The following is a 14,382-nucleotide window of genomic DNA, read 5'->3' on the forward strand; positions in this document are numbered from 1 at the left end:
CCTCACCAGGAGAGGACCAGGTTGTGAAGTCCTCCCCAGCACTCCTCCCTCACAGCAAAGGCCAGCCAGGAAGGAGAAGGAAGTCAGGAGAGGACAATCAGCCTTGTCCTGGGCTCTGAGACTCCTCCCCCAGAGAAACTAAGGGTAGACCAGGCAGGGGAATGTGCCACTGACTGTCAGGGCTCTGGAGCTCCATGGACTGAACAACTCCAATATGTCCTCATAAGGGGCAGCCTGCTGGATTTTTCATTCTTACCTGCTGATGGTGTTGTTGTAGAGTTAGCAGCAGGTGTCACAGTTGTATTTGTGTCTCCTGATGAAGGGAAAAGAAGAGACATCATAGGGCTACTTCAAGACCCATGGAAGAGCGTTCCAGGGAAGCGGTTTGTGCAGAATTACCTCTGCATATGTAAGGAGGGGAGAAATGGGGTGTCCAGTGGGTGAACCTGTGGCAGCCTTCCCTCCACCTGGCTAAAGCAGCTCTGCACAGGTGACTCCCACTGCCACAGCAGGTCAAGGGCACTCAGCAATCCCTGAACTCGTTACCCATCGTGGCCTGCTCTGTGGCAGTCTTTTGGGGAAACTGTGAGGCAGCAACCGTTTCTGCATGGCAAGGATGTGCGAAATAGATGGGGGTCCCCAGGTCTGATCAAGGAGGCCGAGAGCCTCACCAGGAGAGGACCAGGTTGTGAAGTCCTCCCCAGCACTCCTCCCTCACAGCAAAGGCCAGCCAGGAAGGAGAAGGAAGTCAGGAGAGGACATTCAGCCTTGTCCTGGGGCTCTGAGACTCCTCCCTCAGAGAAATTAAGGGTACACCAGGCAAGGGACTATGCCACTGACTGTCAGGGCTCTGGAGCTCCTTTCAGTGAGAAACCCCAATATGTCCTCATAAGGGGCAGCCTGCTGGATTTTTCATTCTTACCTGCTGATGGTGTTGTAGAGTTAGCAGCAGGTGTCACAGTTGTATTTGTGTCTCCTGATGAAGGGAAAAGAAGAGACATCATAGGGCTACTTCAAGACCCATGGAAGAGCATTCCAGGGAAGCGGTTTGTGCAGAATTACCTCTGCATATGTGAGGAGGGGAGAAATGGGGTGTCCCGTGGGTGAACCTGTGGCAGCCTTCCCTCCACCTGGCTAAAGCAGCTCTGCACAGGTGACTCCCACTGCCACAGCAGGTCAAGGGCACCCAACAATCCCTGAACTCGTTACCCATCGTTGCCTGCTCTGTGGCAGTCTTTTGGGGAAACTGTGAAGCAGCAACCGTTTCTGCATGGCAAGGATGTGCGAAATAGATGGGGGTCCTCAGGTCTGATCAAGGAGGCCGAGAGCCTCACCAGGAGAGGACCAGGTTGTGAAGTCCTCCCCAGCACTCCTCCCTCACAGCAAAGGCCAGCCAGGAAGGAGAAAATGTCAGGAGAGGACATTCAGCCTTGTCCAGGGGCTATGATACTCCTCCCCCAGAGAAACTAAGGGTAGACCAGGCAGGGGAATACGCCACTGAGTGTCAGGGCTCTGGAGCTCCATGCAGTGAGTAACCCCAATATGTCCTCATAAGGGGCAGCCTGCTGGATTTTTCGTTCTTACCTGCTGATGGTGTTGTTGTAGAGTTAGCAGCAGGTGTCACAGTTGTTGTATTTGTGTCTCCTGATGAAGGGAAAAGAAGAGACATCATAGGGCTACTTCAAGACCCATGGAAGAGCGTTCCAGGGAAGCGGTTTGTACAGAATTACCTCTGCATATGTAAGGAGGGGAGAAATGGGGTGTCCCGTGGGTGAACCTGTGGCAGCCTTCCCTCCACCTGGCTAAAGCAGCTCTGCACAGGTGACTCCCACTGCCACAGCAGGTCAAGGGCACTCAGCAATCCCTGAACTCGTTACCCATCGTGGCCTGCTCTGTGGCAGTCTTTTGGGGAAACTGTGAGGCAGCAACCGTTTCTGCATGGCAAGGATGTGCGAAATAGATGGGGGTCCCCAGGTCTGATCAAGGAGGCCGAGAGCCTCACCAGGAGAGGACCAGGTTGTGAAGTCCTCCCCAGCACTCCTCCCTCACAGCAAAGGCCAGCCAGGAAGGAGAAGGAAGTCAGGAGAGGACATTCAGCCTTGTCCAGGGGCTCTGCGACTCCTCCCCCAGAGAAACTAAGGGTAGACCAGGCAGGGGAATGTGCCACTGACTGTCAGGGCTCTGGAGCTCCATGGACTGAACAACTCCAATATGTCCTCATAAGGGGCAGCCTGCTGGATTTTTCATTCTTACCTGCTGATGGTGTTGTTGTAGAGTTAGCAGCAGGTGTCACAGTTGTATTTGTGTCTCCTGATGAAGGGAAAAGAAGAGACATCATAGGGCTACTTCAAGACCCATGGAAGAGCGTTCCAGGGAAGCAGTTTGTGCAGAATTACCTCTGCATATGTAAGGAGGGGAGAAATGGGGTGTCCCCTGGGTGAACCTGTGGCAGCCTTCCCTCCACCTGGCTAAAGCAGCTCTGCACAGGTGACTCCCACTGCCACAGCAGGTCAAGGGCACTCAGCAATCCCTGAACTCGTTACCCATCGTGGCCTGCTCTGTGGCAGTCTTTTGGGGAAACTGTGAGGCAGCAACCGTTTCTGCATGGCAAGGATGTGCGAAATAGATGGGGGTCCCCAGGTCTGATCAAGGAGGCCGAGAGCCTCACCAGGAGAGGACCAGGTTGTGAAGTCCTCCCCAGCACTCCTCCCTCACAGCAAAGGCCAGCCAGGAAGGAGAAGGAAGTCAGGAGAGGACATTCAGCCTTGTCCTGGGGCTCTGAGACTCCTCCCTCAGAGAAATTAAGGGTACACCAGGCAAGGGACTATGCCACTGACTGTCAGGGCTCTGGAGCTCCTTTCAGTGAGAAACCCCAATATGTCCTCATAAGGGGCAGCCTGCTGGATTTTTCATTCTTACCTGCTGATGGTGTTGTAGAGTTAGCAGCAGGTGTCACAGTTGTATTTGTGTCTCCTGATGAAGGGAAAAGAAGAGACATCATAGGGCTACTTCAAGACCCATGGAAGAGCATTCCAGGGAAGCGGTTTGTGCAGAATTACCTCTGCATATGTAAGGAGGGGAGAAATGGGGTGTCCCGTGGGTGAACCTGTGGCAGCCTTCCCTCCACCTGGCTAAAGCAGCTCTGCACAGGTGACTCCCACTGCCACAGCAGGTCAAGGGCACTCAGCAATCCCTGAACTCGTTACCCATCGTGGCCTGCTCTGTGGCAGTCTTTTGGGGAAACTGTGAGGCAGCAACCGTTTCTGCATGGCAAGGATGTGCGAAATAGATGGGGGTCCCCAGGTCTGATCAAGGAGGCCGAGAGCCTCACCAGGAGAGGACCAGGTTGTGAAGTCCTCCCCAGCACTCCTCCCTCACAGCAAAGGCCAGCCAGGAAGGAGAAGGAAGTCAGGAGAGGACATTCAGCCTTGTCCTGGGGCTCTGAGACTCCTCCCTCAGAGAAATTAAGGGTACACCAGGCAAGGGACTATGCCACTGACTGTCAGGGCTCTGGAGCTCCTTTCAGTGAGAAACCCCAATATGTCCTCATAAGGGGCAGCCTGCTGGATTTTTCATTCTTACCTGCTGATGGTGTTGTAGAGTTAGCAGCAGGTGTCACAGTTGTATTTGTGTCTCCTGATGAAGGGAAAAGAAGAGACATCATAGGGCTACTTCAAGACCCATGGAAGAGCATTCCAGGGAAGCGGTTTGTGCAGAATTACCTCTGCATATGTAAGGAGGGGAGAAATGGGGTGTCCCGTGGGTGAACCTGTGGCAGCCTTCCCTCCACCTGGCTAAAGCAGCTCTGCACAGGTGACTCCCACTGCCACAGCAGGTCAAGGGCACCCAACAATCCCTGAACTCGTTACCCATCGTTGCCTGCTCTGTGGCAGTCTTTTGGGGAAACTGTGAAGCAGCAACCGTTTCTGCATGGCAAGGATGTGCGAAATAGATGGGGGTCCTCAGGTCTGATCAAGGAGGCCGAGAGCCTCACCAGGAGAGGACCAGGTTGTGAAGTCCTCCCCAGCACTCCTCCCTCACAGCAAAGGCCAGCCAGGAAGGAGAAAATGTCAGGAGAGGACATTCAGCCTTGTCCAGGGGCTATGATACTCCTCCCCCAGAGAAACTAAGGGTAGACCAGGCAGGGGAATACGCCACTGAGTGTCAGGGCTCTGGAGCTCCATGCAGTGAGTAACCCCAATATGTCCTCATAAGGGGCAGCCTGCTGGATTTTTCGTTCTTACCTGCTGATGGTGTTGTTGTAGAGTTAGCAGCAGGTGTCACAGTTGTATTTGTGTCTCCTGATGAAGGGAAAAGAAGAGACATCATAGGGCTACTTCAAGACCCATGGAAGAGCGTTCCAGGGAAGCGGTTTGTGCAGAATTACCTCTGCATATGTAAGGAGGGGAGATATGGGGGATGTCCAGTGGGTGAACCTGTGGCAGCCTTCCCTCCACCTGGCTAAAGCAGCTCTGCACAGGTGACTCCCACTGCCACAGCAGGTCAAGGGCACTCAGCAATCCCTGAACTCGTTACCCATCGTGGCCTGCTCTGTGGCAGTCTTTTGGGGAAACTGTGAGGCAGCAACCGTTTCTGCATGGCAAGGATGTGCGAAATAGATGGGGGTCCCCAGGTCTGATCAAGGAGGCCGAGAGCCTCACCAGGAGAGGACCAGGTTGTGAAGTCCTCCCCAGCACTCCTCCCTCACAGCAAAGGCCAGCCAGGAAGGAGAAGGAAGTCAGGAGAGGACATTCAGCCTTGTCCAGGGGCTCTGCGACTCCTCCCCCAGAGAAACTAAGGGTAGACCAGGCAGGGGAATGTGCCACTGAGTGTCAGGGCTCTGGAGCTCCATGCAGTGAGTAACCCCAATATGTCCTCATAAGGGGCAGCCTGCTGGATTTTTCATTCTTACCTGCTGATGGTGTTGTTGTAGAGTTAGCAGCAGGTGTCACAGTTGTATTTGTGTCTCCTGATGAAGGGAAAAGAAGAGACATCTTAGGGCTACTTCAAGACCCATGGAAGAGCGTTCCAGGGAAGCGGTTTGTGCAGAATTACCTCTGCATATGTAAGGAGGGGAGATATGGGGGATGTCCAGTGGGTGAACCTGTGGCAGCCTTCCCTCCACCTGGCTAAAGCAGCTCTGCACAGGTGACTCCCACTGCCACAGCAGGTCAAGGGTACTCAGCAATCCCTGAACTCTCTACCCATCGTGGCCTGCTCTGTGGCAGTCTTTTGGGGAAACTGTGAAGCAGCAACCGTTTCTGCATGGCAAGGATGTGCGAAATAGATGGGGGTCCTCAGGTCTGACCAAGGAGGCCGAGAGCCTCACCAGGAGAGGACCAGGTTGTGAAGTCCTCCCCAGCACTCCTCCCTCACAGCAAAGGCCAGCCAGGAAGGAGAAGGAAGTCAGGAGAGGACATTCAGCCTTGTCCAGGGGCTCTGCGACTCCTCCCCCAGAGAAACTAAGGGTAGACCAGGCAGGGGAATGTGCCACTGACTGTCAGGGCTCTGGAGCTCCATGGACTGAACAACTCCAATATGTCCTCATAAGGGGCAGCCTGCTGGATTTTTCGTTCTTACCTGCTGATGGTGTTGTTGCAGAGTTAGCAGCAGGTGTCACAGTTGCTGTATTTGTGTCTCCTGATGAAGGGAAAAGAAGAGACATCATAGGGCTACTTCAAGACCCATGGAAGAGTGTTCCAGGGAAGCAGTTTGTGCAGAATTACCTCTGCATATGTAAGGAGGGGAGAAATGGGGTGTCCAGTGGGTGAACCTGTGGCAGCCTTCCCTCCACCTGGCTAAAGCAGCTCTGCACAGGTGACTCCCACTGCCACAGCAGGTCAAGGGCACCCAACAATCCCTGAACTCGTTACCCATCGTTGCCTGCTCTGTGGCAGTCTTTTGGGGAAACTGTGAAGCAGCAACCGTTTCTGCATGGCAAGGATGTGCGAAATAGATGGGGGTCCTCAGGTCTGATCAAGGAGGCCGAGAGCCTCACCAGGAGAGGACCAGGTTGTGAAGTCCTCCCCAGCACTCCTCCCTCACAGCAAAGGCCAGCCAGGAAGGAGAAGGAAGTCAGGAGAGGACAATCAGCCTTGTCCAGGGGCTCTGCGACTCCTCCCCCAGAGAAACTAAGGGTAGACCAGGCAGGGGAATGTGCCACTGACTGTCAGGGCTCTGGAGCTCCATGGACTGAACAACTCCAATATGTCCTCATAAGGGGCAGCCTGCTGGATTTTTCATTCTTACCTGCTGATGGTGTTGTTGCAGAGTTAGCAGCAGGTGTCACAGTTGCTGTATTTGTGTCTCCTGATGAAGGGAAAAGAAGAGACATCATAGGGCTACTTCAAGACCCATGGAAGAGCGTTCCAGGGAAGCAGTTTGTGCAGAATTACCTCTGCATATGTAAGGAGGGGAGAAATGGGGTGTCCAGTGGGTGAACCTGTGGCAGCCTTCCCTCCACCTGGCTAAAGCAGCTCTGCACAGGTGACTCCCACTGCCACAGCAGGTCAAGGGCACCCAACAATCCCTGAACATGCTACCCATCGTTGCCTGCTCTGTGGCAGTCTTTTGGGGAAACTGTGAAGCAGCAACCGTTTCTGCATGGCAAGGATGTGCGAAATAGATGCGGGTCCTCAGGTCTGATCAAGGAGGCTGAGAGCCTCACCAGGAGAGGACCAGGTTGTGAAGTCCTCCCCAGCACTCCTCCCTCACAGCAAAGGCCAGCCAGGAAGGAGAAGGAAGTCAGGAGAGGACATTCAGCCTTGTCCTGGGGCTGTGCAACTTCACCAACAGACTCTTTGAACTCTTTGAAACCCATGAAACCTGAACTCTTTGAAACCCAAACTCTTTGAAACTCATTCTAGAGTATGAGCCACTGGATGTGGGAGCTTTGGAGCTTCATGGTCTGTGTAACCCCAATGTGTCCTCATAAGGGGCAGCCTGAGAGATTTTCATCCTTACCTGCTGTTTTTGTTGTTGATGTAGGACTAGGTATCACAGTTTTTGAAGTTATATTTCCTGATGAAGGGTAAACAAAAGACTAAGAAGTGCTACTTCTTGGTATGCGGAGGACAAGTCTTGGGGAACAATTGTGCAGAACAACCTCTGGGCAGTTAAGGAGGGGAGGTGAGTAGTGTCCACTGGGGCATCCCAAGGCAGCCTTTCCCTGGCTCTGGGCTGTCCCAGGCCCTGAAGACTCTGTAGTGTGATGTGTTTTTGGCTTCTCTTTAAAAACCTCCTTTCTTGAGTACATTTTCCACAAGGGAAGTACATCTCCCTACCACCCCTCCCCCCCCCCGCCGGCTCAGCTGCACTTCCCAGCCACAGACAGTTCTGTTGCCAGCAGACACATGTCTCCCAGTGGGAAAGTTCCCTCTGCCTCTGATTTTTCATTATTCTTTTTCTTCCTCATTATAGTTTTTTTCTGAATGAAAAGAAATCTGGCTGATTCTAGGCAACCGTTGAGGAAAAAGCAGTTTCCTCCAGTTTGGTTTCAGCATTACCTGTTATTGTGTTAACTCTCAACTCTTTCGTCTAATTATACTTAGAATGTTGTCTTTATTGTGCTTTTTTGATTTGTTTGTTTGTTTGCTTGCTTTTTTTGTATTTAAAAGTATCATTCTTAGTTTTTGTTATAAAGATGTAAAAGTTTTTCGGGTGTTGGGGTTTTCTTGTTTCATTTATGTGAGAAGTAAAGAAAGCAACTAATAACACAGGCTTGCTGTGCAATTCGTTATACTGATAAACAGCCAGTTTGGATCACGTTATAACTTCAATCTGAGGTACTTAATTATTATGAGTTAGGAATAAATGTATTTAATCTCAATTAATGCTGATGCAATCATAATTTAATCTAAACTATAAACAACACAGATGGAAGGCTAATGTTGTGGCTAACACCCTTGGCACTAGCATACTCTTACATCTGGTATATTAAACAAAATACTGCAAATGACTCTAAAATCCCCCCCCCCCCAAAAAAAAAAAAAAATAGCACCTCCCTTCAAGAACTTTTACAGGCCTTCAAAAATCCCAAACAGAAGAAAATTTAATAGACTTTTCTCTTCTGAACAATAAAGCTGATTTGGAAATGCACATCAAAAAGGCAAGGCCTAAGGTAATCCATTAGTCTCCTCAGGGTGGAGAGGAAACACCAGAAACTGTGCCAGTTCTCTGCCAAGCCTTCTGCCTTCACTTGTCCCTGAGTCCCGTAGGCTGCGGTTTGCTCCCTGGTCAACATGAAGAAATGTACATTTTGGCTGGAACTGTGATAGTATCTATGAGTCTATGCTGGCCACAGGCTGTGGGTTCGGTGCCTTGTTCTAGATTGCCTTCTCAAACTCAATGTTACAGCCGTAATGGCGTGTGGAGCTAGTCCTTGGCCTACAACAGCTGTTAGCCTCGTACAGACTCTGGCTAACAGCTCTCCAGGAGTACCTTTGGACTCAGGAAGAATCACGTCTGTGGTGACTGCAGTACACGTGAGCTACCATTGGGCTTGTTGAAGGTAAATTGAGCAAAGGTGGCTCTTTTATGGCCACATCTGCCCAGACCCAACCTTCCACACAAAGAAACAGGATGTGTAATAGACTCAGACATTTACCATGGAGATAAAGTAATGGATCTTAAGATGCAGGCTATGGAACAACAGACATCTGACTGCTGAGCAGAGCAGGGAGTTTGTAAGTACTCTGCAAATGGACACATGATACAAAGCTTTTACAATGTTTGCTCAGAATGAGAAAGGTTTCTGGGCAGGGACGACCTAATGCAAAATCTGCTCGTCAGTGAAAGCCTCCCCTTGCTTTCAGTACTTCTTGGGTCAAGATTTTTCACATCTTGCTGTTATCCAGAAACAGAAAACCAGACGACTGACAGTCATGAAGACTTCTACACTTATAATTTATGGTTAAAAATCAGTCTGTAGCATGTTGTAGATATTGCTGTAAATACTTATGTTCACTCACAGTACTCGATGGAGACTCACTACCATCTGTCACCGTCTGAAACAAGCTTGATAGCATTAGTGAAGGTCTTAGTTTAGCTCATATCTCTTTAAAGTAGCTGGGACTTTCTCTCACAGGTTCAAGTTGCCACAAAACTCTTCATATAACTGCCTTAACTTTAATACTAACTCCTCTGCTACCCTGGAACCATCACTGAATACCAGGGACAGGCAAGTTCAGGCTGATGCTCTGACCTACAACCACCAAAATTGTCACAATGCTAGAAAAACGATTAAGAGATTTAAGGAATGACACCTGCCCTTGTATTTGAATAGACTATAGTGCAGCCCTCTGCCATCTGAGTTGGTGAAGTTCCGGTTAATTAGTTTTAATCGAAGGGGAACGAATGCTCAGAGCCAGCTCAGGCAGTACTGCATTCCATACTGATTTTTTAAGGAGACTCCATTCGGAAGGCCAGCGGCAGCACTCCTTTCCCTGGGTGCTGGGATAGAACACTCACATCTTTTGTGATGACTGTAACAGAGCTTGAATTACATGGGTTTAGTCTACAGGTCCTGAAAACTGCTCTTGGAACAGACTAAATTAGGTTAATCACAAGCACCAGTGCTTTTGCATTGTTCTGTGAACAACTAAAACTGTTTTCCTGCAGTAACATTTTTCATCAGTAATTAATCAAAATCTAGACGTCCTGAATTGTGTTTGGCCATCGACCTTCAGTCTCTCAACAGCTGCTAAAAGCACTAAGCAATCCATTCACTGTAACAGAATAGCTTCCCCAACAAATCCCAAAGCAGAAGATAGTGTTTCTTACCGTCTGACACCAGGCTGAGCAGCAACACAGTGAAGAATAAACAGAATCTCATTGCTGCTTCTGTTGCTGCTGCTACTCGCCGTTAAACTTGAGAGAAAGTGCTTTTCTCTTCTAGCGGCAGCTCATTTAAGGTCTCAGCCACAGGTAGAGTTCAGCCCTGAGCTGACGTCATGGTGGCAAGTGGCAAATGATAGATCCAAGCTGTTTTTTCTCTTCCTCCTCTGGCTGGGAGGAGATTTCTGGATCTGCAATATTCTTCCTGTAAGTCATAAACACTTGAGACCTGTTGACACGAGGAAGTTAGTGCTAAATAATTTGACCTGTGAACTGACAGGACACTAGCTAGCCCCTGCCAGCTCTGTGTACAGACACTTTCAGTGCAAGTTAAGTGGAGGTTGCAGTATCGTCTGTTCTTAAAGTGGAAGAAGCTATCTTATACCAAAGCATGCTAAGGATGCACTTAGAGTACTTGGGACATACACACACTTCCTTTGCAATAAATTACCAGAATAGACGAGCTCTATGCCTCAGACCCCCAACTTCTCTGTCCTTACAAACAAACTTTTACACCAAATCACTTCTTATTGCTCAGCAGGGTAAAAAGCAACAGAAAATACCTGCATCTTGGACGTCAAAGAAACCAAACTATCCTTGGCCATTGTGGCAATGAATATGGCTGTTCTGTTTGCCTACATGGGAGCCTGCAGCAGATCCGGAAATGGGAAATAGTGCAGAATGCCATGGAGCAAGTAACACAGCCATGACACAAGGAAAACTTGTGGGATAGAGAGACTATCTAAGGAAGCAGAGACCAAGATGCGAAAAAAGGCCTGTGCGCAGGATCTGTTTCTCCCAAACCCTCTTATTTTCATCTGCCTCACCTATCCAACCTCTCTAACTGAATAGTGCATTTATTCCAGTTTCTGCTCTAGTAAAATGTACTTCTTGAGAACAGCAGACATCCCATGGTGGTTTCCAGTTCCTCCTTTTCAGGCAAAGGTGCCATTTCTCCCACTTTGAAGGTATGGCTGACCCTGGATCCTGCCACAGCTACCAGTAAAGCCCTTCTGTGAAATAAGCACAGGCTATCCTGTCATTCTCAGCCATGGACAAGAAGGGTGAGCAACCCATCGGTGTTTCCCCCTGCAAAGCCGCCTCAGGAATCTGTGGAGCTGCTCTCCTCTGGTAAGCACCACAGCCAGCAACATTAGCAGGTTGTGAACAATTTCCAAATGCAAAATGATAGCTTTGCATGCGGAAGGCTTTTCCCCGTCCTTCACCTGCTTTTGTTTGATCTGCTGTGCTAACAAGACATGCAGTCTCGTGTACTAATCTAATATATTCAGAGGGTGGCTCTCTTTGTATGCAAGAGGGTAGGCAGCATCAGAAGTATTACTCAAGTTGTTTGCGAGCGTGGGGATGTCTTCAACTTTTAACTTTTGCTGAACCAGGAAATATCAGTGGCTTGCAGATGGCAAATATAGTTGAGTGCCTCTCTGATACTGCAGGGATTGACCAATCTTGTCCCTCTGTGCCCTGTCAGAGGGGCCATGACAGGGCTTGGGACCCAGTCATGGGGGCTGCCCCCAGTGTCCCTGAGGTGGTGGGACAGGCCTTGGCTGCAGGGCCTGGCACCACCAGGAACCCTTTGTTGCCCCAGGTCCCAGGGATGTGTGAAATGGCCAGGGCTCAGGGTGCCCCCGAGGAGCAGGCCCAGCCCCGTGACAGCCTGGGGTGTGCTCAGGGCCCTCACAACACCCCTCACCTCATGCTCAGCACGGCTGTACTGCCACCCCGCTGCCCCTCTGCCACTCACTCTGACACCCACTTCCCAGCCTGTCCGTGTCCTCCAGACCCCGTCTTAAATCTCCCCTTCCTACTAAGCTGACAGAGAAAGAGGAAGACAAGCATGAGAAGTATTTTGTACAAACCTCAGGTCACCACCCATCTTAAAGCTCTGCTTCGCAGATGGTAGGGGACACCTACACTAACCCCAAACTCTTGTCAGGATGGAGCATTTCCATCATCCCTGACTGCTGTGAGCCCCCAGGGAAGCTCAACGCCTCTAAAAAAACACTTGTTTGGGGAGATGCAGCCCATATTTCAGCTGGGAATCTCTGTGCAAACAGAGACAAACCTGGCCATGACAGGCATTCAGGAGAGCTGAATGCCACCAGTTTTCTGACCATTTTCCATTCCCATCTGGATTCCTGAGTCATCGTGATACATCCCCATTTCCCAATGCCACTTCAAGGTGTGATTGGACCAATCCAGGTTTTAAAATCTTGTTAGCTGTGAATTGAGGGTGTAGGAAAAAGGGACCTTCCCAGAGTGCTATAAAAAATGTGGGTTGAGCCTTCAGCAGGTGTAGATAATAGTAGCTGAGAGCTGGCTACACCACCTTCAGCTGGTTGAATGTATTATCCTGTTCATTAAGACTGTTTTCTACAACAAGCACACAACGGAAGCTGGCATACCCTAATGCATGTCTTTAGAGTTAACTTCCGCTCTTACTTGGTTGCTGCTGTCACCTCTGGGAAGTGTGACACATTCACTGTGCAAAAGACACCAGTTCCTCCAGGAAGCAAACACTGAGCAAATATGTGTAGACATATCAGATCCTCTTGTCTCTGCTTGTGACGAACCAGTGGTCACAACAGACTATCTCAGTGAGAGATGGGGCAGTGAGGCTCTGTGTGACTCCTTGCTTGCAAATCTCTGGACAGACTTAGAGATTTGATAGTTTAGGAGACCAGATGCAGAGAATTATAAAAAGAGGAGAACTGATGTCAGTGAAACATCAGTACCTCTAACGGTATTATTAATGAAGTTATTAAGCACACATTTAGATAATAGGTAGTTGACTGTTAGTGCAGACAGGCTTGCACAGCCACAGCAGATATGATATCCTGAAAAGACTCACAGACAAGTCTTTCTTTGCAGAGATTTCTAAATTACTTACCAGAAGCTGTAAAACCAAGCTGACATGCATTGAAGTTCAGTTATGGCAGGCAAGAACATTGACCAATGATTGTTATGATATAAAAAGTGTGCTATATTTAGCAACAAACAGTAGTTGTTCATTGTCTTTATCCTTGTTTACGGCAGAAAAAAGTTACCAAAGGTAAAAGGTCTTGTTTACCTATTATAAGCTGTATAGTCACGCATGGCCCAGTTATTTAACCATAAGTTGAATGTAAGCAAGAGGCACTCATGCTATAAGATGTACATTAAAGTGTCTTTTATAGCTCTTCACATGTGTCAGCTGGCTACTTTTTTCCTATGCATTATTCAGTTCTATTCCTTACTAAATTCCTATATATTTTGCTTTCTTATGTAAATTTAGTTTTTCCACTGTGTATTACACACATGTAGAAATATATGTTGCAATTAGCTAAAGGTTCAAACAAACCTGCAGGAAATCTAAATCAAAATGATATACATAAAGATTCACCCATGATCAGGGGAAGTATATGCAACTCAACTTCTTTTCTTGGGTAGTTCCCAAGATGGGACCCTGGTGTGACAAAATTCTTTGAGACGCAGTTCTAAGAGGCAAAAGAGTCCAGCAAGTCTGGACATTCTTAAAGAATGAAATCTTGAAGGCACAGGAGCAGGCCATCCCTATTTCCCAAAAGATGAGACATCAGGGATGAACAGAGAGCTTCTTCTGGACCTTAGGAAAGAAAAGAGAGTTTGTGACCTTTGGAAGAAGGGGCAGGCAATTCAGGTGGACTACAGAGATGTTGTGAGATGATTCAGGGAGAAAATTAGACGGGCCAAAGACCAGGTGGAATTCAACTTGGGCATTACAGTAAAAGACAATACAAATGTTTTTATAAATACATAAACAATTAAAGGAGAACTAAGGAGAATCTCCATCCTTTACTGGATGCAGGGAGAAAACATAGTGATGAGAGATGAGGAAAAGGCTGAAGTACTTAATGACTTACTTGCCTTGGTCTTAATTAGTAAGACTAATTGTTCTTGGGGTAACCAGCCCACTGAGCTGAAAGGCAGAGACAGGGAGCAGAATGAAGCCTTTATAATCCAAGGGGAAATGGTTAGCAGCCTGTTACACCACTTGAACACACACATCTATGGGGCCGGACAGGATCCACCCAAAGTACTGAATGAGCTGTCAAAAGTGCTCGTCAAGTCACTTCCAATAATTTACGAGCAGTTCTGGCTAACCAGGGAGGTCTCAGTTGCCTGGAGGTTAACAGATGTGATGCCCATTTACAAGAAGGGCAAGAAGGAGGACCTGGGGAATTTCAGGCTTATCAGTCAGACCTCAGTGCCAGAGAAGGTCATGGATCAGATCACCTTGAGTGCCATCACATGGCACATACAGGACAACCAGGCAATCAGACCCAGTCAGCACAGCTTTACGAAAGGCAGGTCCTGCCTAACCAACCTGGTCTCCCTCTATGATAAGATGACCCGCTTAGTGGTCGACAGAAAGGCTGCGGGTGTCGTGGTCTTGGACTTAGCAAAGCGTTTGGTACTTGTTTCTGACAGCCTTCTCCTGGAGAAACTGGCCACTGGTGGCTTGGATGGATGTACTGTTTGCTGGGTAGAAAAGTGGCTGGATGGCCAGGC

The 14,382-nt window shown here is 48.9% G+C and overlaps 1 protein-coding gene across 1 annotated transcript in view; it reads right to left on the minus strand.

Annotated features, from left to right (window-relative positions):
* Positions 1-10,044, minus strand: part of MUC13 (mucin 13, cell surface associated) — a 34,077-nt gene extending 24,033 nt beyond the window's left edge. The window contains exons 1-9 of the mRNA XM_083841902.1: positions 9,781-10,044; positions 6,250-6,309; positions 4,913-4,969; positions 4,245-4,301; positions 3,583-3,636; positions 2,254-2,310; positions 1,585-1,644; positions 923-976; positions 257-313 (exon numbers count right to left, since the gene is read on the minus strand). Of these exons, the coding sequence (XP_083698028.1) occupies positions 257-313; positions 923-976; positions 1,585-1,644; positions 2,254-2,310; positions 3,583-3,636; positions 4,245-4,301; positions 4,913-4,969; positions 6,250-6,309; positions 9,781-9,832 (508 nt within the window). The 5' untranslated portion in view covers positions 9,833-10,044. The remainder of the gene's footprint in view (positions 1-256; positions 314-922; positions 977-1,584; positions 1,645-2,253; positions 2,311-3,582; positions 3,637-4,244; positions 4,302-4,912; positions 4,970-6,249; positions 6,310-9,780) is intronic.
* Between the last annotated feature and the right edge of the window lie 4,338 nt (positions 10,045-14,382).

The sequence above is a fragment of the Anser anser genome (assembly GCF_964211835.1).
Source record: "Anser anser genome assembly, chromosome: 6".
Lineage (NCBI taxonomy): Eukaryota > Metazoa > Chordata > Aves > Anseriformes > Anatidae > Anser > Anser anser.